Here is a 22,510-nt window from a genome sequence, read left to right on the forward strand (position 1 = left end):
ACTCTGGCAAAATCTACAAGCTCGTATTATAATGATTCAGATTTGCTCTAATCTAGCCTTATGGCCATCAGAGAAACTAAATTATAGGAGACATTATTTGACAAAATAGAAAGTGTATTTTAGGCATCATAAATCTAACCAGTGTGATGATATATTGTGATTTTTTCACATGTTCCTATTTATACTTTTTCAGTCCTAAATATCTGGATTTGCAATTGCTAAACCAGAGGAGTTTAGGAAAGCATACTGGAATATATCATAGATACATTCAAATTTATATGAAATTTCACTTACTCCATCAAGGTCCAACATCAAGTTTAAACATGTGCACCAGCACCATAGTGCTCTAGCCAGAATCTGAATCCTATTCAAATACATTTGCTTACTAATGATGTCTTAGCAATTTTAAAATTTATTAATCTATTTGGTGGCCTTGATTAACATATTTAAATTTTAAACCCCAATGAATCCCTTAAAGCTCATAAACGCAAGCAACATAATGGCAGCATCACTTAGCTTCACAATTATTGAGGAATGAATGAGAAGTGAGAAAGAAGTTGTAAGTGTAATGACTCTTTCAAAAAACTTGGTGGTAGAAGGAATATAAATAAGAGTAAAAATATATCAATTATATCACAATTTTTTAAAGACGAGCAATATTGATGGAAAATCTGAATTGCATAAAGCTGCTTAACTGAAGTATACTTTAACTTTGTAATCACACTCATACAAAGAGTCCAAATACTAGGATAGTGGTTGTTTAAGATGGTAGAGACTTGAGCATATTTAAAGGCTGAAGGATAGAGTCATTACAGAGGAAGCTGAAAAATAGAGCCAAGTGGAGAGATTAACCTGAGAGTGAAGACACGCTTCCTCGTATTATAATAGTACTTGGAGATGCAGGGGTTATAAATGTAACAGCAGGAAGCTGAGGGCTTCTTTGTGAAGCAGTGGGGTGGTGAGCTTAAGTGAAGTAGAGAAGCTTTGGAAGGTTGACTACGGAGCTGCCTTTAGATGTAGTTGAATATTCTTATCATCGTGTTGAAAACTCTTCATAATGCAGACCCCACCTACATCCTCATCTTCACTGGTTCACATTCTCACACCCAACCAAACTTTCATTCCAACCACACGGATCTAGAGTCCCTTCGATGTTTCTATTATGCTGTTAGTTCTTGCAGAGACCTCTGTCGGGAACACTTTTATCCTCATCCCCATGCGAGCATCTCTCATCCTTTCAGAATTGGTTCCCATCACCCAACATTCCTTTAGGCCCCTCCCCCTTTTCCTCGGCTGCCCTTTACCCTGAGCCTGGTTAGGTGTCTTCCTCTGAATATGTCTTCATCTTAGCATTTTTATGATAAATTTTATTTTAATTACTTATTTATTTTTGTTAATCCTCACCTGAGAATATTTTTCCATTAATTTTTAGAGAGAGTGGAAGGGAGGGGGAGAGGCAGAGAGAGGGAAACATCGATGTGAATGAGACACATTGATTGGCTGCCTCCCACAAGCACCCCAACCAGGGCTGGGGATTGAGCCAGCAGCCGAGGTGCATGCCCTTGACCAGAATCACACCTGAGACTCTTCAGTCCTCAGGCCAATGCTCTATCCACTTAGCCAAACCGGCTAGGATTTTTTTTTTTTTTTAAGTTTAGTTTAGAAAGAGAGAGAGAGGTTGATTCTTATATGTGTCCAGACTAGGGATCGAACCCACAATCTTGGCATATCGGGAAAATACTCTAACCAACTGAGCTACCTGACCAGGGCTCATTAGGAATTTTAAACACTGACTTGCTCATTTCTTCCAATAGTCAGAAACTGTTTTTTATTTTGTTGTTTTTGTTTTATTTTCTTAAAATACGTTTTTATTGATTTTAAAGAGAGAGGAAGGGAGAGGGAGAAAGAGAAACATCAATGGGAGATCGGCTGCCTCCCATATGCCCCAGGGGGGTGGAGCCTGCAACCTGGGCATGTGCCCTGACCAGGAATTGAACTGGTGACCTTCTGGTTCATGGGTTGATGCTCAACCACTGAGTTTCTGGCTGGGCAGTCAGAAACTGTTCTTTTAATTTCTGGGCCTGGCACAATGAAAAATATCCACTGAACGAATGGCAGATGATTATGTTAGAGTTCTCAGTACTTATATTTTACCCAGAAAAACAGATTATCTTTACAAATGGAGAAACTAAGACAGAAAGGAGTATACCAATAGTAACATTAGCAGAACAAAAATTAACGAAAAAAATAACTTAGGTGAAATAATCCTTCACCTGTAGTAATTGAACAAATGAACTTCTAATACAGTGGTTCTCAACCTTGGCTGCACATTAGAATCACCTGGGAATTTTCTAAAATCCTGATTTCTGGGCCTCATCCTCCGGAAACTCTGTTTCTTTGTTACTAATGTTGTGGCCCCACCCCATAACAAAGAAACAGAATTTCCAGAGGATGAGGCCCAGAAATCGGGATTTTAAAAAGATTTCCAGGTGATTCTAATGTGCAGCCAAAGTTGAGAACCACTGCTCTAATAAATCATAACAAGTAAATATTCTCTGAACACAAACATCAAGTTCCCAATTTTGTACCACAGAGGGTTAAGCTTTTCTGATTTAAGAATTCAAAATCAGCCCTAACTGGTTTGGCTCAGTGGATAGAGAGAGCCTCAGCCTGCGGACTCAAAGGTCCCAGGTTCAATTCTGGTCAAGGGCATGTACCTTGGTTGCAGGCACATCCCCAGTAGGGGGTGTGCAGGAGGCAGCTGATCGATGTTTCTCTCTCATCGATGTTTCTGACTCTCTATCTCTCTCCCTTCCTCTCTGTAAAAAATCAATAAAGTATATATTTTTAAAAAAACATTTTAAAAAAAGCCTCATTTATAGCTGGCCATGTCATAATTGGCTAACACTTTCGCACAGCTTTAACTAGATGGGTCCTTTTCAATCAGAAACCAAAAAAGGACCTAACGCTGCCAAGCTTAACCACCTGGGATGACAAACTTGTTCTTCTTGAATGTTTTATACTTCACACTATGCTTTGGGCCTCCCAAGTCACTGGGTCATGTTCCATCCTCACGCAGAGGCAGCAATATTGTAGTAAAAGAAGAATGGGTCCAAAGGCCAAAGTTCAGCTGGGGGCTAGTTCTCTATGCAAACAACCTCCCCTTCTATGGGGAAGGTCTGCTTCACTGCCCAACCAATTCCTTTTATTGGGGAGAACTGGAGAGAAAGAGCGAGGAACTAATTACTGATTATAATTAAGGCTAATTCAAAAAAGCGGGAGTAGGAACTAAAAGGAAGCAAATAACTTCTGGTTAATGTTTAGAAATCCCCTAAGATATGGTATCTTTCTCTTGACAGTTCAAAAAGCTTCAGAGAAATAACATTCTTATGAAACAAGGATAAGATTAGCTTGTTACCTTTGGAAAAACTAATGCTGGCTTGAGTTTATACAAAGTATTAGGACCCAGAACTTTCTTAAATTACTTAATGGGGAAAACCATGCATGAACCAGCCCAGGGCAAGCTGGAGTTCCTGAATTAGAGTCATGCCCATCCGGAGAACAGATAGGAAATGACTACAGAAGAGAAAAACAAACACACACAAACAAAGAAAGGTCACTTCATATGGTTTCAAACCAAATAAACCCCCAACCCTAACCAAGGCAAAGGAGAATTGCCTTCCCACAGAATATGCTAGCGTGTGGCTTTGATGTTTATTTCCCCATGGTTACCCTTGATGCTCGTTTTAATCCCAAAATGAAAAGTGCTATTTTGTGTCACAGCCAGCCTCTAGACAACTCTCAGCACTGTATCATAATGCTTCCACATAAGATGCTTCCTTTAGGGGATGAGGTCATTTCCTGGAATAATTCAATCTAACAGTTAATTTTGGTAAAAGCTGCATCATGAAGACAGCCTTGTCGTCAGAGACTTGGGTCTGATTCCTGCCCCTACTAATTAGCTGGGTTATTTATTCAAGCAAGTCATAATTTCTGAGTCTTGATTTCCTCATCTTCAAAATACAACTAATAACTAGTTTGTAGGTCTCTGGTAAGAGGATGAGATAAATTATATAAAGGTGGGCACACTATCTATACACACTAGGTGATAGCTCTTACTTACGCAAGTTCCTACTAAATATAGATGCTGAGTTAGGCTTCGTGAAGATACAGGTGAATGTTCTTCTAGCTGCAAATGGTAAAATTCCTAAATGTGCTGAATTTTCAAAATTCTTTTTATGCATCACTTCTTTTTGGCCCCTGAGAAAGACAGGGGCAAGCAATTGAAATAACTAAGATTTTGGAAGTACTTTACGGTTTATAAAATGTTGAAGGGCGGCCCTAGTGGGTTTGGCTCAGTGGACAGAGAGTGTGCCTGCGGGCTGGAGGGTCCCAGATTCCATTCTGTCAAGGGCATGGACCTTGGTTATGGGCTTGCTCCCCAGTAGGGGGCGTGCAAGAGGCAGCCAATCAATGATTCTCTCTCAGCATTGATGCTTCTCCTCTTTCCGCCATCGGTCCGCCCGGCCATAATGGTGCGCATGAATGTCCTGGCTGATGCTCTGAAGAGGATCAACAATGCCGAAAAGAGAGGCAAGCGCCAGGCTCTCATCAGGCCGTGCTCCAAAGTCATCGTCCGGTTTCTGACTGTGATGATGAAATTATTGATGACCACAGAGCTGGGAAAACTGTTGTGAACCTCACAGTCAGGTTGAACAAGTGTGGAGTAATCAGCCCCAGATTTGATGTGCAACTAAAAGATCTAGAAAAATGGCAGAACAACTTGCTTCCGTCCCGTCGATTTGGTTTCATTGTACTGACGACCTCAGCGGGCATCATGGACCATGAAGAAGCAAGACGAAAACACACAGGAGGGAAAATCCTGGGATTCTTTTTCTAGGGATGTGATATATATGTGGAAATAAAATGCCTCAAAGAACAACAACAACAAAAAATCCAAACATTGATGCTTCTCTCTCTCCCTCTCCCTTCCTCTTGGTAAGAAATCAATAAAAAATAAAATAAATAAAAGGTTGAAGGGCACGGAGTTAAGAATACCCAAGCACCCTAAACAGCCACTGAATAACTGACATAGATAAGAGAACCCAAGCACCTGAGCAAGCACCGCGGTGAGCTTTCCGCGGCCTCCTGGCCTCATTAAAGTGCCGCGGGGGCTGTTTCCGGTCGGGGTGCTCCCGGCCGTTTGACTCCCCGCTCGCCGATACCACTTGGCGGAGATTAGCACTTGGCCTCCACGCCCGCACTGCGAGGGCCACTGCGGGCCATTTCTGGCCTCCGAACGTCGAGGGCCACTAAGTGTAGAGAGGCGCCCCTCTGCTCTTCCTCTGCGAACCCCATCCTCCCGGGCCGCCGTGTCCTCGCGGCGAGCGGAGCTCACACGCTTTTCCCGCCCTCGGCGTCCGCACGCCCCGCCTGCGACCAAGGGGGTCGCCGAGCGCTGGAGTCCGCAGGCTTTCGGGCGGCCCGCCCCCTTGCACTGATTGGGTAGGTTCCTCTTTTCCCCGCCCCCGAGGTTCTGGCTTCCTCGGTGATTGCACTGCGGCCGTGTCCATCCGCACCCTCAGGCCCCGCCCCCTCCTCCCCGCGCACCGAGACGCCCTCCGCCCGCGTTCTCCCCTCGCCCGGGATCCGCTCACCCATCCCCTGGTCAGCGGGTATTGGGTGCACCTGACAGCGGCTCGAGCCTTATAGGGACAGGCGCCTCCTCCTGTTACAACCCCACCCACCGGGCCCCAGCTCTCGGACACCTCCCGGGCTTCACACTCCATCCCAGGGCTCCCCCCACCTTTCCTCGTCCCCGATTCCTCCGCCCCTCCTTCCAGCCACGGTTCAGACGCCCGGGGCGCTCCGCCGGAACGGGCGACGTGCTGGGGGGATGCGCTCCATGAAGGCTCTGCAGAAGGCGCTGAGCAGGGCCGGCAGTCACTGCTGGAGGGGAGACTGGGGTCACCTGAGCCGGAGCCCGCTCCTGGGCGGGGGCGTCCGGCACCACCTCAGTGAGGCCGCGGCGCAGGGCAGGGAGACGCCGCACAGCCACCAGCCGCAGCACCAGGCTCAGTAAGGCTTGCGCGACGGGTAGGGCACCGGCTCCCACTCTCTAGCTCCCAAGTCCCGTTCCTCGGGAGCGCAGCTCGTCTTCTTCCCTCTCCTCTCTTCGCTCACTCGCCGGCGATGCCTTTTCCTTTAGATTTGGGGTTCTGGGTCCGCCGCGCTCGGGCAGTAAAATGCCGTCCGCCCGGGAGAGCGTTTGGTCAGGTCGGTCCTCGGGATGGTGCCTGTCCCAGGTGCGTACCTCGCCGGGAACCTGGATGCGCGGCGTGTTTCTCGGTGCACGTGTCTGAGTGCGGGGCTGTGTGCGCACCACCCAGCCTCATCCTCCCTCTCCTCCTCCTCGCGGGTATCTTAGGGGGTGCGTGGGGGCGCAACAGCCTCCCTCCCGAGTCCTGCTGCACTGGGGTCTGTCGGGGTGTGGGGAGTCTGTCGGGGTGGGGGGTCTGTCAGTGTGGGGGTCTGCGTCTCGGCGCGTTCTCGGCGTATGTGATGCGCGTGTATTATTGGTGCGCAAGTACGTTGGTGCGTGTGTTGTTTGCGTAAGTGTTGGGTGTGTGCATTGCCAGGGCTCCCTAATCTGTGAATAAGGGTGTTTTTCCAGTTGGTTGTTGAATGGGGAAAATCTTTATCATAGTGGCGGGATGGGAGGGGGCATACAACGCAGATTTCTGAAACTAGAGCCCATCAGATCGGTTATCTGTGCTTCCCTGGCTTACTGATCTAAAGGGCTCTCTCCCTCTCCCCCCTGGGGCTCTTATTGTGCCCTAACCCCCAATACCCAGGAACGCTTGGTGGCTGAGCCTCTTTCCTCTGAGACACAGACAGAGGCAGGACAGGAAATACTGCCCTCCCCAGAAGTGAATGTAGACATGTCCAAGTCGCCCCTGCACTATTATAGCAGGAGCAGGAAAGGGACCATCTCCCCTGTCACTGACATCTACTGATGACTTTCAGAAAGATGTGCACACCGTAATTAAAGTAGCCAGACACATAGCACTACCTCACCGCCACTGGAATCCCAGCTCTGACCAATATGGTATTATTTATGTGTTTATTACTAATAATTATTATGCTGTACTTTTCCATCAGCCTCTTCTCAAGGAGACATGGAACATACCAACTTTAAAGAATAAGCCCTCTCTCTCCTGATCTACTCCCCCACTCAGCTTTCCCCAAATAATTGCCCTGGGAGAAATGACGGTGGGATAGAGCCAAGGCTTAACCTCCTTCACCCTCACACTGTCTGTGGGGTGGGGAGCAAGAGGTGTCCCTGGTCCCTGCCCCCTTTCCTTATCCAGTGAGTCAGGTGGATCAGGGTGTTTTTAGAAAGCTTGATCCCCCTGCCCATGGCTGCCAGTGCTCCCAGGGACTCTTGTTAATGGCCTTGGACTGATGCTCCCTTGGGCAGAAGGAGCTGAGAGCACTGAAGGGGAAGGGGTTCTTGTGTTGGGGGAAAAGGGGGAGTAAAGAGAAAATACCATTATGCAGGTTATTGTTTGTTTTTTAATATTTAGCTTTATTGTTTTTATTATAAAAGAAAAACAAGATAAATTAGAACATCAAGAAAAAAATTAAGTTTCCAATTAATTTTGTGATATATATCCATATATATCCTATCCTATATATGTCTATATAAAATTTAACAAAAATAGGGCCTTGGCATTCATATTATTTAGTAACCTATCTTTTCCATTTAAACAGCTTTCAATATCATTGAATATGTGTATATATTGTTATTTTAATGGCTGCCATTTTGCCATTTTAAGATTCCATTGTATGAAGTATCATAATTTAACCAATTTTCAGTTTAGTTACTACATATTCTTGTGCACTTGTTCAATTATTTCTTAGAATAAATTGCTAGAAGAGTTTGCTCTCCAGAGATTGATATCTCGTATTATCTTCTAGAGTTATTTTTTGCATATATCAGCAGTACATGTTAATATTATTTTCCCTTTTTTATGCAAATGGTGTCATACTATATACATTGTTCTACATTTTGCTTTCCCCCCTCAACATTATGTTGTAGATCAATCCATATCTAGGTCAAAGGGTGTGCAATTTTGTTTGTTTGTTTTGGTTTGTTTTGTTAGTCCTTACCTGAGGACATTCTTCCCATCATTTCTTTCAGAGAGTATAAGGGAGGGAGGGTGGGTGGGTGGGAGGGGGGAGAGGGAGAGGGAGAGGGAGAGAGAGAGGGAGAGAGAGAGGGAGAGGGAGAGGGAGAGGGAGAGAGAGAGAGAGAGAGAGGTCTATGTGAGAGAGAGACATGGACTGCATGAGCCCCAACTGACCAGGGGGCAGGGAGCAAACCCAAACCGAGGTACGTGCCCTTGACGGGAATTGAACTCGAAATCCTTCAGTGCGCAAGCCAATGCTCCAACCACTGAGATACCGACCAGGGCAAGAGTGTACAATTTATTTAAGGCTTGAGACACATTCAGTAAGATGGCATTATTTCCTGTCTTCCTTCAGCTTCGGGCAGAAAGACCTGCCCTCAAAGTGTTCCTGTGTATTTTCCTTCTTGAGCTATTCTTAAGATATCTTTTCCTCCCTTCCTCTGTCACCACATGGATCCTCACTTCCCTATAGGCACTACGTTTATTGTGACAATTGGATTTCCTCAGAAACAGGAAAACTTCCCCCTCTCTTAGTATTTCTCCTAGAACAAAATACATATACACATGCCTAGTCTATGCCAAGCTTCTTGATTTTTAATATTGTTTTATTTTTAATGCATTGTTTCAACAGAGAATATATTCATATTCGCATGTATCCTATTCAATAGATAACATGCATATGCATATAGTTAACAATTCAAAATGTACAAAAAGATATATAGTGGGAAATATCCCTCCCACCCCTTTTGCCAGCACCTGCTTCATCTAGGGAGAGATAAATCAGTCTTCCAGAAATATTTTGTGCCTGAAAAAGCAAATATATATACTTTTCCCTTTTAAACATAAATAGTACCATACTAAAAATAATATTTTATAGCTTGCTTCCTTTAATTACTATTACATCATATTAAGTCAATATTTACGCATGCCCTCATTAATTTTTTATTGATTTTAGAGAGGTAAGGGGAGAGAGAGAAAGACATCAATTTGTTGTTCCACTTATTTATGCATTCACTGATTGATTCTTGTATGTGGCCTGAGCTGGGATCAAACCTGCAGCCATGGTGTATCAGAACGACTGAGCTACCTGGCCAGGGCTCTTTTTTTTCTTCTTCTTCTTTTTTAACACTGCACAATAGTCCATGATATAAATACACTATAGTTTACTTATCACCTATCCAGTTCCCTATTAATACACAGGTAGGTTGTTTTAGTCTTACCTATCAGCAACAATGCAGTGAATATGTTACTTTGTAGGTATGTGAGTACACCTACAGGATAAATGCTGGACAAATTGTTGGGTCAGAGGGTTTTTAAGGGTCATAATCTCAAATTGCTGTCATATTTGGAATGATCTGATAAAATAATTCCTCTAAATCTGTTAACATATTAATAACATTTCTTGAAGACCAAGAAATCTTCAGTACCTGGAATCTTAAGTGTTATAAGCCAGCTAGAGAGATAATTTGGGGAACAGAGAACTTCCTACAAGTGTAACTAGGTAATTCTTTTTGAAGACCCACTGTGTGCTAGGGACTTTGCTCAATGCTAGGAAAACAAAAATATATAAAACACAAAGACCTAACAGTGGAACAAGAGAAATTCCTCTGTCAATAAGATGATATGTTGTGTCATACCAGCAGTATAGCAGCATCTGCAGGTTGGGGAAGCCTTTAAAGAGTTAGTAACATTTCATTTGGACCTTGAAGGATGAGCAGGACTATGCAACATGAAGAATAAAGAGGTTATTCCATGCAGAAGTTTTAGCATAAGCAAAGGCCAGGAAGCCTGACAATACCTGGCCCATTTGGGAGCCACCTGGCATAACTGGAGTGTGGGGGCACAGTGAAGAATAGGAAAGGAATGTTGGCAGGTTCTCAAGAGCCTTCAATGCTATACCAAGGAATAATACCAAGAAGTAATAACTTATTTTGTAGGCAATAGGGAGCTATCCAAGGTTTTCCATGGTGAAATGACATTTGCGTTTTAGAAAGATGATCATGCATTGTGGAAGATGGGTTGGAAGGCAAGAAGAGAGTATAGTACCATTAGGAGTTGGTGATAAGAAAGCATGATTTACTGAGCCTCTGCTTCGTGAAAGACAGTTTTTGGAATTTATGGAATGTTATTTTAATGAAGCCTCACATCACCCATGTAAAGCAGACATTACTACCCTTATTTTATAGATGAGGAGGCCAGTTCAACAGTATTAAATAACCTTACTACCTATATTAAGATCACACAACTATTAAGGTGCAAACTCTGGTTCTTTCTACCATACCATGCTGGCACAAGGGAAGAGAAGAAAAGAGGGTCGATTTGAGACATTATGGAGGTAAATCCATCCAACATTGTTTACCAACTGAACATGGATGCAAGGTATGGGAATTATCCAAATGGTTGCATGTTCCCAGCTTGGCAACTGGAGGAGTGGTAACACTATGAACCCAGATGGAAACACAAGAAGAGCAGCAGAGGTGAAATTACATCAGGTTTGGACATGTTAAGTGTGTGGTTCCTGTGGAACATCTAGTAATGGAAATGTCTAGAAGGCAGCTAGAAATAAAAGTCTAAAGGCCAGGAACAGCAACAACAACAAAAAGCTTGTGAATAAAATTTAAGACTTCTCAGGACAGATGTGAAAGTTGACATTATGGGGATAGATCAGATAGCTCAGGAAGAGGCCTAGAATGAAGATACCTACTACTTATAAGCCCATATTCCAGGAGGAGCAAGGATCAGTTCTCAGTTTCCTGCCCTCCTCCCCTGTCTCTGCCCCCAAACAGTGATTCGTCAGAGAGTGGCATGCTGTCTCGCTTGGGTGATCTGCTCTTCTACACTATTGCTGAGGGACAGGAACGAATCCCTATCCACAAGTTCACTACTGTAAGTTTCTCTACCTGCTTAGAACCCTAATCCCTTGGGATCTCTTACTGATTTTAGAGAAAGTAAGGGAAAGAGAGAAACATTGATTTTGTTGTTCCACTTATTTAAACATTCATTGGTTGATTCTTGTATGTGCCCTGATCCGGAATCCAACCCACAAACTTGGCGTATGGGGACGATGCTCTAACCAACTGAATTATCTGGCCAAGGCCCTTGGAATCTCTTGAAAGTGGGGGAAACGGTAGGACAAGTACAGGGCAGCTAATAATGGGTTGCTTCATGAGGATGAAGAATAGTAGATGCCTCGGCTGATGAGACAATCCCATCCCTGCCCCAGGATGGGAAGATTAACTCCTCTGACCCAGCCCATCTTCTTGGTTTGGGACTTTGATCCAAGGGGTTCAGAAACCAGCTGCCTTGGTGAAAAAGGGTAGGAAACCCCCATTAGCCTTCAAAGCTGTTATGTTTCTGCTTAGTTTGCAAACCCATTTGTTACACAGAATGTAGTAGTTGGGGTTAAGCTAATTGTTGTCCATTGGGAAAGATTTTTAGGATTGCATTATTGGCCGTGTGGCTGATCGTATTACCTTCTTCTTTACTCTAAAGGCACTGAAGGCTACTGGACTGCAGACGTCAGATCCCCGGCTCCGGGACTGCATGAGCCAGATGCGCCGCATGGTTCGAGAGTCCAGCAGTGGCGGCCTCTTGGACCGAGATCTCTTCCAAAAGTGAGGGCCCCAGAAACAAGAGCACCGCTCTCAATTGTTCTTGGACATAGATGATAACAGCAGGGAGGGATCTTAGGGATTGGATAGTTCAGCCCCTCATTTTATTTTATTATTACACGAGTTACACATGAGTACGCACATACTCAGTATAAGAGTTCAAACAATATAGAAATACATTTTCTTCTTTCCCCGTCTCCCCAATCTCAGTTCCATTTCCCAGAAGTAAACATTATTAACAGATGAGTATCTTTTAGATAATGTCCTATGCATTTACATACATATAAGAATATATGTAAATATGCTTATTTAGGATTTTTTAAATATAAAGATGACCTACTATGCATATTATTCGATTATTTATTTTTCTTGGGCTATCTTTCCACATTATTCCAGCCCCTCATTTTAGAGGCAGAGAAACTCAAGACCCAGAAAGACAATGTGACGTGCCAAAGGTCACACAGTATTGGTCCCAAACCTGATGACCACTCACACCTTTATTCCAAATTTCCACGGCTCCAGAGTGAGTCACAGCTGCATCTCTCCAGCTCCCTAACCCACTCACGTCTGGAATCCAGGTGTGTGAGCAGCAACATTGTGCTCCTGACCCAGGCATTCCGAAAGAAGTTTGTCATTCCTGATTTTGAGGAGTTCACGGGCCATGTGGATCGCATCTTTGAGGATGCCGGAGAGTTCACTGGAGGCAAAGTGAGGGCCCGGGGACTAGGGGAGGGGCAAGGGCTCTGGGCCAGATATACCTTGCTTCTCCGAGATTTCCTGGGGCTGGGAATCCAGTGGATGAGGGGTGAGAAGCAGAACCTCTAAAAATGGAGACAAGGGCTTTATGTATTTCTATACATGCAATTTCTAAAGCAAGTGAGGGGATTTGAAGTTTTTATGGGGACATTTGGCATAAGGACTCAATAGAACTTTGAAAGAGACTTATAGGATAATTGAGCCTAAGAACCAAAAAGGGAAGCTGATCCCAGAATATTCTTCTTTTTACTTTTCATGGACTTTACTGCCTTCTCTATAGCAGTGGAGCTACAGAAAGAGAAGGTCTTCTAGGACTTAAGTCTTGGGTGTCTCTGAAAACAACAGGCAGGAGAGAGCTCTGTTGCCCTAGAGAAAACAGAATTTTAGCCTTTATCTAAAAGATTCTCCTGACCCTGAACCTCAGCAGCTCTATTCCCCTTCTTCACATCCCTATCTCCATTCTGTCCGTTTTCTCTACCCACTCATGACCAGGTGGCAGCCTACATCCCTCAGCTGGCCAAGTCAAATCCAGACCTGTGGGGCGTCTCCCTGTGTACTGTGGATGGTCAGCGGTGAGATGCTGGGTGAGAGAGGGGAAGCAGGGCCCGGGTGCAGAACATAGGCCGACCTCTCATGGCAGCTGTCTACCTCCAGGCACTCCGTGGGCCACACAAAGATCCCCTTCTGCCTGCAGTCCTGCGTCAAGCCCCTCACCTATGCCATCTCTGTAAGCACCCTAGGCACTGACTACGTGCACACGTTTGTGGGCAAGGAGCCCAGTGGCCTGCGCTACAACAAGCTCTCCCTCAACGAGGAAGGTGAGCACTTCCAGGGCTCAGAACAGACTCATAAATGCTCCCCTCTTATCCCCACCTCACCCTCTTTTATTTCTCTGCCCTTTCTGATTAGCTCTGTCATTCCATCCTCCCCAGCGAAGAAATCTTTCTAATCTAGCCTGCAGAGTGGGCAGACTGTATACAAGGTTTTTTCTCAGTGGCTGATAAGACACTGGGTGGTTTGTATTTCCTCAGGAATCCCCCATAACCCCATGGTCAATGCTGGCGCCATTGTTGTGAGCTCCCTGATCAAGGTCAGTGCCACCCTAGCCTTCTCTAAACCCCCTGTTCCGATATCCCTCATATCTGTCCAGCTCTCCAGGGAGACTGGTGGGGCTTTGATTCCTTTGAGGATCCCCAGGAGGCAGTGAGGGCACATATGAGGATGTTAGTAAAAGGAACTTTACCCCTGCCCCCACCCACGAGTCAGGAACCCAGAGCTTCCTGGCCCTTAGAGAAGTGAGCAGGTCCTGACCCCTGCCTAGGACCAAGGGCCAAATGCCAGACACAGGGGGAGGACAACACTATTAGGTGCTGATTGGCCACTTCTGGGTGAGGGACACACAGAAGGAAGGGTGAATGGCCAGGCCAGGGTAGCTATTCACGTCACCTGGAACTATGAGTTGGCCTTGAGCAAAGGTGTCGGGCTGGCTTGTCAGCTGTAGGTCTCCCAGGGCTTGAGTAACAACCTGAGAGTAATGTGGGCAGCAATGCTCTGGAGCCAATCACAGTTCCTCCTGGGGAAGGTGGTGTTAGGAGCCCTTCCTCCAGGGACTTAGGTGTCAGAGTTCCTGTGATGTTGACACTGTAGTTGACATGTGCGGGAAGTAATGAGGGTGGGAGGAGACCAGGCTCCCTCGAGAGCTGGGCAGATGCTCTGGGACAGCTCTATCTACAGCTCTGTATCTGGGGCCTGCCTCATTCCATTCCCATCGAAGCAGACCCTATTGGACTTGATTTTCAGCTAAAATCTTTAGTTTTATTTCAATTATCAACATAATTGATAAACTTGAATATTATAATATATGCAACACACACCCTCATCCCATTCCTGTCACTCCAGTCTTGGAGATGGCTATGGGAGTCCGGGAAAGGATAGTGAGGATCCAGCGTGGGGTGTAAGGCATGGGGATGGGATCGGAATAGGGGTGGGGTTTGGGACAGGATTGGAACCAGGAAAATGAAAGTGGGAGTCTGTGATGAGGGGCAGAATTGAGAATGGAAGTGGGAGTGAGGCTCGTAGACGGGGTGAGGTTATTTGTATGCATTACTTGATAAAATCTTAGCAATTTTGTTTTTAAGGTCACTAACTATACATGGATACTAAAAAGTCTTAGCTGTTTATTGGTGTTTTTTTAAAGAAAAAAGAAAAAAAAAGGGTGATTGTAAAATGTAACACATTCCCAGAAGCAAACTAGTCTAACACTTTAACTGGGTCCTTCTGATCCTCCTCTGTCATCTTCCTAGGTTTGGAACACTGATATCTCTCTCTCTTTCTCTCTCTCTCTGCAGATGGACTGTAACAAAGCAGAGAAGTTTGATTTTGTAAGTTTCCTTGCTACTCAGCCCCTGGCTACTTTTCTCCGTGGCATGTTGTCCTCTCCAGCTGCCCCAGTGCCTGGCTCTAACCCTTTGGTAGTGCACCAGCCATACTAGAAGCCTATTTCCAGAACTGTGGGGATCTGCTGGCCTCAGAGAAGAAAGGCACCTGAAGTTCTTGCTGGGAAAAAGACTGAGGCGTTCAGAGAGTCAGTAGGGCCCTCACTCATGTGGTGCCTCCCACGCCTCTTTTTCTCTTCTAGGTATTGCAATATCTGAACAAAATGGCTGGAAATGAATTCGTGGGTTTCAGCAATGCCACGTAAGGCCTTGTTCACAGGATTGGCTGAATACATTGCGTGTGTGTGTGTGTGTGTGTGTGTGTGTGTGTGTGTAAATGAGAGAGAGAGAATATGAGAATAGAATAGAACCATAGGAGGAAGAAATCCCAAGGGAACTCTGGCCTCCCAGCTTTCTCTGAGCCCCTTCATTGGCATTTATTTATTTTATAAAACAACTTGCTCTATTTCTATTTAGTACTTAATGCACGAGGTGATGTAAGGATTTCTTGCCAAGCCTCTCAAAGCCATGTTTTTCTAGACCAGATGACTAAACAATTTGGGGTTCTGTTTTTCACACTTTATAATAAAGCTCTGCCCGGTGTTTGCTGGGATCCCGGAGAATTTATAAAGGGGTTGATCTAATTTAACATGTGCAATGTAGTTGTCTCTCTCAGGGAAGGTATTTTTCCCCCTTCTCCTCACACCCACCCCTCAAACATCAAGTACTAAATTGGGTGTTTGCTTCAGATTCCAGTCAGAGAAGGAAACGGGGGATCGGAATTATGCCATCGGCTATTATCTAAAGGAAAAGAAGGTAATCGGGAGAGGCCGGGAGAGCACGTCCCGGGGAATTCTGTGCCTGGGGAGGGCAGTTCGGGCTGGGGACTTGGGCTGAGGTCCTGGCCGTGTGAAAAGACTACGGATGGCTGAAGAGAGATGCTCTCCCCTCCCCTCTTCTTCCTTGCAGTGCTTCCCTAAGGGGGTGGACATGATGGCTGCCCTGGATCTCTACTTCCAGGTAAACACTGCTGCTCGGCTCAGGGTCAAGGGAACAGGACAGGCTGTACTTCTTGCTCTGACCCAAAGGGACGCTCCTCTGGAAACACCAGGGGAACTGGTAGAAAGATCAGGATGCCAAGAACATCGCTCTGCAACCAAGTGTGTTCAGGTCCACACCACACCCTCACCTCTGCCCTGTCTCCATAGCTGTGCTCCGTGGAGGTAACCTGTGAATCAGGCAGTGTCATGGCAGCCACCCTGGCCAATGGTGGGATCTGCCCCATCACAGGAGAGAGCGTGCTGAGCGCTGAAGCAGTGCGCAACACCCTCAGCCTCATGCACTCCTGCGGCATGTATGACTTCTCAGGCCAGTTTGCGTTCCACGTAAGTGCTTCTGGCCCTTCCATCCATGTGCCACAAGCCCGTAGCCAGGCAGAGCGGACATTGAGTCTCTGAAAGTGGAGAGGTAGAAGCTTGTACCTGCCTCCCATTCACTAACTTCCAGCCAGGCAATTAGGCTGAGAATCCTTAGGGTTTTACCAAACACAAAGTCCCTCAAACACAAACACATGATGTTGTGACCAATCTTCTGTGGCCCTTCACATGGCTGGTGCTTCTCTAGACTTCAGGTTAGATGTCGCCTCCAGAGAGAGGCTTTTCTGACCACTTTTATCCTCAGGTGGAGCCCCTCCCACTTCTCTATCACATCTTCCTACTTTTCTTCTGTGTGATCATAAGCTGCGATTATTTTTGTCTATTTGTCTACCTGTTTACTGTCTATCTCCTATCATCAGAGTGAGAGGTTTTGTCCTAGTTCTAGCATCAGTCACGGAGTAGATACCCAATAAATATTTCCTTACTGAAGCCATGAATTTAAAGGGGGGGGGGAGGGGAGGACAGGAGTAGGAAAAGCTAATTAATTAACAAGCCAAAGGGTTGAGGTGGGTGTGGCCTTGCCCACATAATCATTTGGAATAAACTATTAACCCAGACTTGGGACACCTCTAGCTGATCCTCAGTTTCAATTTTGTCCCCAAGGTGGGCCTGCCAGCCAAGTCAGCTGTGTCAGGAGCCATCCTCCTGGTGGTACCCAATGTCATGGGAATGATGTGTCTCTCACCTCCACTGGACAAGCTGGGGAACAGCCACAGGGGCATCAGTTTCTGCCAGGTAAGTTACTTTGCACATAATACCCAATATTCTTGAATAAGTAACTAAAGCAATTTTTAGCTCCTACTAAGAGCAAGAAGTAAATAATCTCTCTGGCTTATAATTTTAGAAGTTGGTATCTCTCTTCAATTTCCACAACTATGACAACCTGAGACACTGTGCGCGAAAGTTAGACCCGCGGCGTGAAGGGGGAGAAGTAAGGGTAAGGAAGACCCCAGGTGGCGTCTAAGAATATTTCAGAATACCCTTGGCTAAGCATCCAGGGAGGAGCGTCATGGGGTGGAGCTGGGCATGGGTGGGCTCAAAGTCACAGTTAATCGCAAGTGGGTATGATCTGTTTTCCAGAACAAGACTGTGGTAAACCTGTTATTTGCTGCCTATAGTGGAGATGTCTCAGCTCTTCGAAGGTACCTCTGTGACCAAATAAACACAATAAAATACTCCTGGTCAGAGATCTCATAAGGAGTTATCATAGCAAAATAGTTAAGTGCTTCAGCTTTAGAATCAGATACAATGGACACACAGGGCACTGAAATGAAAATTTTTTCAAAGTACAGTGCCTACTATGTGATAAGACCTTAATTAATGGTAGCACTGTTAGGATTAACCTGGGTGTTCAGAGCAGAGGTGGTAGGTAAGGATTACAACATCGGCAAATATGTACTGGGTAGCTACCACAGATAAACAGTGATGTTTCTGGAACCATCACACTCCCATTTCTCTGACGTGGGAGTAACAGTCTCATCTGGGTAGAGAACACAGTGTGCGAGGCCTGCGATTTTGGCATAAGCTCTGGGACCTATCCAGTCTGACCCCACTTCAGAAAGGACATGAGTGATTCTAAACTGAAATGAGTTACTCCAGCTGCTTCCCACTACCCTCAGGTTTGCCTTGTCAGCCATGGACATGGAACAGAAAGACTATGACTCCCGCACAGCCCTGCATGTTGCTGCAGCTGAAGGTATCGGAAGGTTAAATAAGATCAGAAGACCCTTCCTTTTCTACCAAGAGTACCCCCCACCCAACTGGGTGTGCCCTCAGGGTGGTTCTGTCCAGACACCCTTCAGTTTGCAGGCTATTATTGGGTACTGCAGGGAACAAACTGGGAAGAGGCCTTTTCCCCTCCTTTATTGGTTCAGAACTCCAGCTGCCAAGAGTCTGCACCATTGTTGTCACCAAAAGGCTCAGGATCTGTACCCTCTCATTTTCCTTCTGCCCGTATTCCTAGGACACATTGAAGTTGTTAAATTTCTGATTGAGGCTTGCAAAGTGAATCCTTTTGTCAAGGACAGGTGAGTAGGATTAAGCTAAAAGGGGGTGTGGGTAGCCACCACTGTTATGTATAGAACCAGGGCACTCTCTCTGTCTTCTTTGTTCCTCTCAGGTGGGGCAACATTCCCCTGGACGATGCTGTGCAGTTCAATCACCTGGAGGTAGTGAAACTGCTTCAAGATTACCAGGACTCCTACACACCGTATGAGAACCAGGCTGAAGTGGCAGCTGAGGCTCTGTCTAAAGAGAACTTAGAGAGCATGGTGTGAGCATGGAGCACACATGGTCCCTGCTCAAGAAAAATCATGAACTGGCCACACATTTAACCCATAACCACCAAACATGCTATGGAGAGCTGCACTCCTTCAGTGCAGACCAAGACAGGCCAGTGCTTTCTGTGAGAGGCAAAATACCCCATTTCCCTTGGCAGAGTATAGAGAAGTGCCTAGGTGGATACCTGCAGTAGAGCTATCCACGGAGACTGTGGGCTTCTTCAAGGTATAGCCTAATTGCCTAGCCCACTCAGAATCTTCCCAGGTCTTCACCCAGGTCCCCTCTTCCTCTCCCTGAAGAAACCATCATGAGAGAGAAAGAGAGAGACACTTGGGTGAAGGGGCTCTAGCCACCATGCACATGTCTATATAGAGCTATGCACCTGGTTTTAGTTGTCTGGAGAGATCTGTCCCCCTTGGCAAGGAAACAGAAATTTTATAGACAGAGAAAGTATTTTGTGCTTAAATAAACTTTAATTACACAAATGATTATTTTTACTAAACCCAGTCCTCTTTCTCCGCTGGAGGTATTCAGTTGCATCACCATCATAAAGACAGAATAAGATGGAGCCACAGGGTCAAACAGAAATAATGTATTTCACATAGATGCTCATCCCACCAGGTTTTCCTCAACCCCTAATACTGCTTTAGGTTAAGTGTATTCTGCTGCCAAGGTTGCAGTGGGAGGGTGAAGGTTTGGATCTGAGCAGGCCCCAAAATGTGCAAGCCCTCAGGTCTCTCTCCCTCTGGAAGTTCCAACTGTAGCAGAAATGAAGATGGAACTTCTCAAGAATAAAGTTTCCAGCACAAATGCCCTTGATATCCCCCAAGGGTCTCTTTCCCTTTGGTAGTGGTTGTAACTGGCCCGTGAGTACAAGGGGTTGTCCAGGTGTCAGAGGTATGCAGGTTAAGGCAGATGGACTCGTGGTGAGGGTAGCTGCAGGTGTGTGGGGCTGAGAGTCCAGCTTTGAGGTACTGAGGAAGGAGGGCTCGGTTCTCTCTCAGGCAGACAGTAAAGCACTTCCCGAGAGAGCCAGAGCCCGGGCTCCGTATGTGCTTCAGAGAAAGGGCCACGGCACTGAGCCACTCCTCCAGCCAGAGGCAGGGAGGATTTCCCGTGGAGGGACTCACATGGGTAAAGGGAGAGGAAGGCATCATAGTGATGAACACATCCAAACAAAGCGGAGAGGGAAGACCCCAGGACTGAGTACAGTCTGAGAAGGGCCTGGGCACAGGAAGACGGAGGGACCAAGGAAGCGAGTCAAGGAAAAGACACTCATGGTAGCCTAGGAAAACTGGCAGTAGCCCAGCTCCCACAGGGGAGAGGGAAATGACAGACGCTGCACCAAGGACCTGAACTGTGGGAGCTAGAGGCTGCTGGAGGCAACGTTAAAAGGCTTCAGACACTCTCAGGAGGACGCTGGCCAAGCGTGTGATCGGGAACTCCAGTGATGGATGTCCTAGAGGCCCTGGGGCACCTCAAGCCCTGAATGGGTCAGCAATTCTCCATCCCAAAGGGCAAAGGCAGGTACCACTGGGCCCTGGAAATCTGTCCGCAGCGTGTGGACCACAGCCACCCGGCTCACATCCACCAAGCTCAGCTTCTGGGCCTCATACTCCAGCAGCAGCCCCACCTTCTCTGGATGCCCGATGCCCTCAATAGGGGCTTTCTCGTTGGCCAACATGGTGTGCCACTTGCGCTGGGCATAGGCGAACACCCAGGACCGGACATCCACTCCGATGCAGCTGTCCCGAGAAATGTCCACATCGGCCACCCCGACCCGGAACTGCTGGGAGCGCTTCACCGTCACCTCCCAGTAGTGCCTGCCACTGGTGACCGCGGTGTCGGCCAGCACCACCGCCCACTCCCGGAAGCGCTCCACGTTCGGGGCCAGCTGGGTGGGCTCCAACCCCACCATGCCGTATTTGACCCCTGTGTCACCTTTGAAGAGTGCCAGGCTGCTGTGGGCGGTTTTCTCTTCCAGTCTGAAACTGACGCCTGCGGGCAGAGCAAAGATACTGGGTGACGGCAGGGGCTCCCACCCTGGAACTAGAGCTAGAGACACGGAGACGCTCTGAAGCAGGCCGGCATGAGGTCACGGAGAGGCAGGGCAGTCAGCATGCGAGCGGGCCAGGGAGCGGGGCGCTTTACATAGGCAGCCCCCGAGCCAAAAAGCTCGGGCTGGCAAAGGCCTAGGTTTTAAAGAACCCAGACAGTGTCCTAGGTTTGGAATCGCAACACCAACGCAGGTGGGGCGTGGACAAGCTCTGGGAGTAAGAGACGGAAACCGTTTTGAGGTAAAAGAGAGTAAAAGGAAGTAACCCTACCTCTGCGGGCTTCTGCGGCAGCAGCCCCCAATCGTTTGGCTCCCCAGCGGCAGAGGCAAGGCGAACGTGCAAAGGGCAGCGCCATCTTGCGCCCCGGAAGAACAAGGTACAACTCCCGACCTGGGCCCCTCCCTCGGCCCGCCTGCTTCCGCTCGCACTCGGGGCGCGAGAAGCTGTCGCGCAGGGTGATGACGTAAGAGAGCCAGCGCCCCGGATGGAGCCGCCATTTTAGTGAGCCAGCGGCGGTGGATACAGTGTATTGGTTTTTTCTGTGGGAAGGTGTGTTGCTCACGTTTTAACTGAATAGGACGAGATGATATAGCAAGATGGTTACAAGTGATTGTAACATGAAACAGTAACTGGACTCGAACCCGGCTCCGCTGTATGGCTTTAGACAAATCACTTCTCCGAGCTCTAGTGTTCTCACTTTTTTAATAAAAATATCCAACCGACAGAGCCAGCGCTGGCCCACGGCCCGGGCGCCATGAGCGGCCTCTTCGGGCGCGCCGCGCTGAGGGAGCTGTTGTGCGGCCCGCGGGCCCGGGGCCCCGGCCTGCTCGTGCGCCCCAGCTCCGGGGAGCCCTCCTGGGCCCGGGAGCGGACCCTGGTGACGGTGAAGCCGGACGGGGTGCGGCGACGGCTGGTGGGCGAGGTGATCCGGCGCTTCGAGAGGCGGGGCTTCCGGCTGGTGGGCCTGAAGCTGCTCCAGGCGCCGGAGAGCGTGCTGGCCCAGCACTACGAGCGCCATCGCGAGGAGCCCTTCTACGCGGCCCTCCTCGGCCACATGCGCTCGGGCCCCGTGGTGGCCATGGTCTGGGAAGGCCCCCGCGTGGTCCGCGCCTCCAGGGCCATGGTCGGGCTCACCGACGCGGCCGAGGCTGCCCCCGGCACCATCCGGGGAGACTTCAGCCTCCACATCAGAAGGAACGTCGTCCACGCCAGCGACTCGGTGGAGGGGGCCCGGAGGGAGATCCAGCTGTGGTTCCGGAGCAGCGAGCTGGTGGACTGGGCGGACGAGGGCCACCGCCGCAGCCTGGACCCGGCCTGAGCCGCGGCTGCCCCGCCTCCGCCCGGACCCGCGCCCACCCCTGCCCTGCCCGCCCCCCCCATCCCGCCCCCCCCACCCCTGCCCTGCCCGCCTGCCCCATCCCGCCTCCCCGCTCCCCTCCTGCTCAGCCCAGAGCAGTTGGGCCAACCTTATGTGCCCTTTGGTACCTAAACCACCGAGAGCTGGGACCAAAGCCTTTCCGAGCCAACGGGCCAGACCGATGTTGGGGTCTCCCCCAAAGTGGGTGGTTTAACCTCCCCCCCAAAGGGGAGGCATTAAACCTCACTGTGCTGTGCAACAACAGCAAAGCACCTGGCTGACAGACCTGCGGACAAACGCAATGAGAGAGCAGCGTAGAAGACAGCTTGACAGGCAGCAGCCCGTGAGGACGCGGCAGTTGTTTTAATTAATATTAAACACATAAA

General features: G+C 47.8%; 3 protein-coding genes and 1 pseudogene across 7 annotated transcripts; 3 read left to right on the forward strand and 1 right to left on the reverse strand.

Moving 5' to 3' along the window:
* The first annotated feature begins 4,508 nt into the window (after positions 1 to 4,508).
* LOC308512802 (small ribosomal subunit protein uS8-like) lies at positions 4,509 to 4,931 on the forward strand (annotated as a pseudogene). The gene has a single exon. The product of its transcript is annotated as a small ribosomal subunit protein uS8-like (transcript).
* Positions 4,932 to 5,896: 965 nt separating this feature from the next.
* GLS2 (glutaminase 2) lies at positions 5,897 to 19,208 on the forward strand (the record flags this gene model as incomplete). 4 transcript variants are annotated; one of them, XM_081084234.1, is made up of 18 exons in its annotated part: positions 5,897 to 6,078; positions 10,979 to 11,078; positions 11,685 to 11,806; positions 12,352 to 12,511; positions 13,052 to 13,131; positions 13,214 to 13,377; positions 13,591 to 13,649; positions 14,908 to 14,940; positions 15,198 to 15,256; positions 15,744 to 15,810; positions 15,964 to 16,014; positions 16,203 to 16,379; positions 17,034 to 17,165; positions 17,275 to 17,367; positions 17,511 to 17,572; positions 18,050 to 18,126; positions 18,394 to 18,457; positions 18,550 to 19,208. In XM_081084234.1, 18 exons carry the CDS (start codon positions 5,897 to 5,899, stop codon positions 18,704 to 18,706), a joined length of 1,839 nt encoding a protein of 612 aa, XP_080940360.1. In that variant the 3' UTR covers positions 18,707 to 19,208. The 4 variants fall into 4 exon arrangements, with proteins under 4 accessions (XP_080940360.1, XP_080940357.1, XP_080940358.1 ...); XM_081084231.1 differs by having other exon boundaries at positions 12,382 to 12,511; XM_081084232.1 differs by lacking the exon at positions 12,352 to 12,511 and having other exon boundaries at positions 5,917 to 6,078.
* On the reverse strand, positions 19,168 to 22,099 carry SPRYD4 (SPRY domain containing 4). Its single transcript, XM_081084236.1, has 2 exons — positions 21,038 to 22,099; positions 19,168 to 20,708 (listed from the first exon to the last, which is right to left on the reverse strand). Exons 1-2 carry the CDS (start codon positions 21,120 to 21,122, stop codon positions 20,170 to 20,172), a joined length of 624 nt encoding a protein of 207 aa, XP_080940362.1. The 5' UTR covers positions 21,123 to 22,099; the 3' UTR covers positions 19,168 to 20,169.
* LOC308514176 (nucleoside diphosphate kinase, mitochondrial-like) lies at positions 21,277 to 22,510 on the forward strand. The gene has a single exon (XM_081084237.1). It carries the CDS (start codon positions 21,522 to 21,524, stop codon positions 22,083 to 22,085), a length of 564 nt encoding a protein of 187 aa, XP_080940363.1. The 5' UTR covers positions 21,277 to 21,521; the 3' UTR covers positions 22,086 to 22,510.

This window comes from Myotis nattereri (assembly GCF_964212035.1).
Source record: "Myotis nattereri genome assembly, chromosome: 2".
NCBI lineage: Eukaryota > Metazoa > Chordata > Mammalia > Chiroptera > Vespertilionidae > Myotis > Myotis nattereri.

Excerpts from the sequence above, each read along its gene's own strand:
- LOC308514176 (XM_081084237.1), top strand. The coding sequence starts at position 21,522 with ATGAGCGGCCTCTTCGGGCGCGCCGCGCTGAGGGAGCTGTTGTGCGGC.
- SPRYD4 (XM_081084236.1), bottom strand. The coding sequence starts at position 21,122 with ATGGCGCTGCCCTTTGCACGTTCGCCTTGCCTCTGCCGCTGGGGAGCC. Across the intron at positions 20,709-21,037 it reads TGCCGCAGAAGCCCGCAGAG|GCGTCAGTTTCAGACTGGAA; the intron begins GTAGGGTTACTT and ends CTCTGCCCGCAG.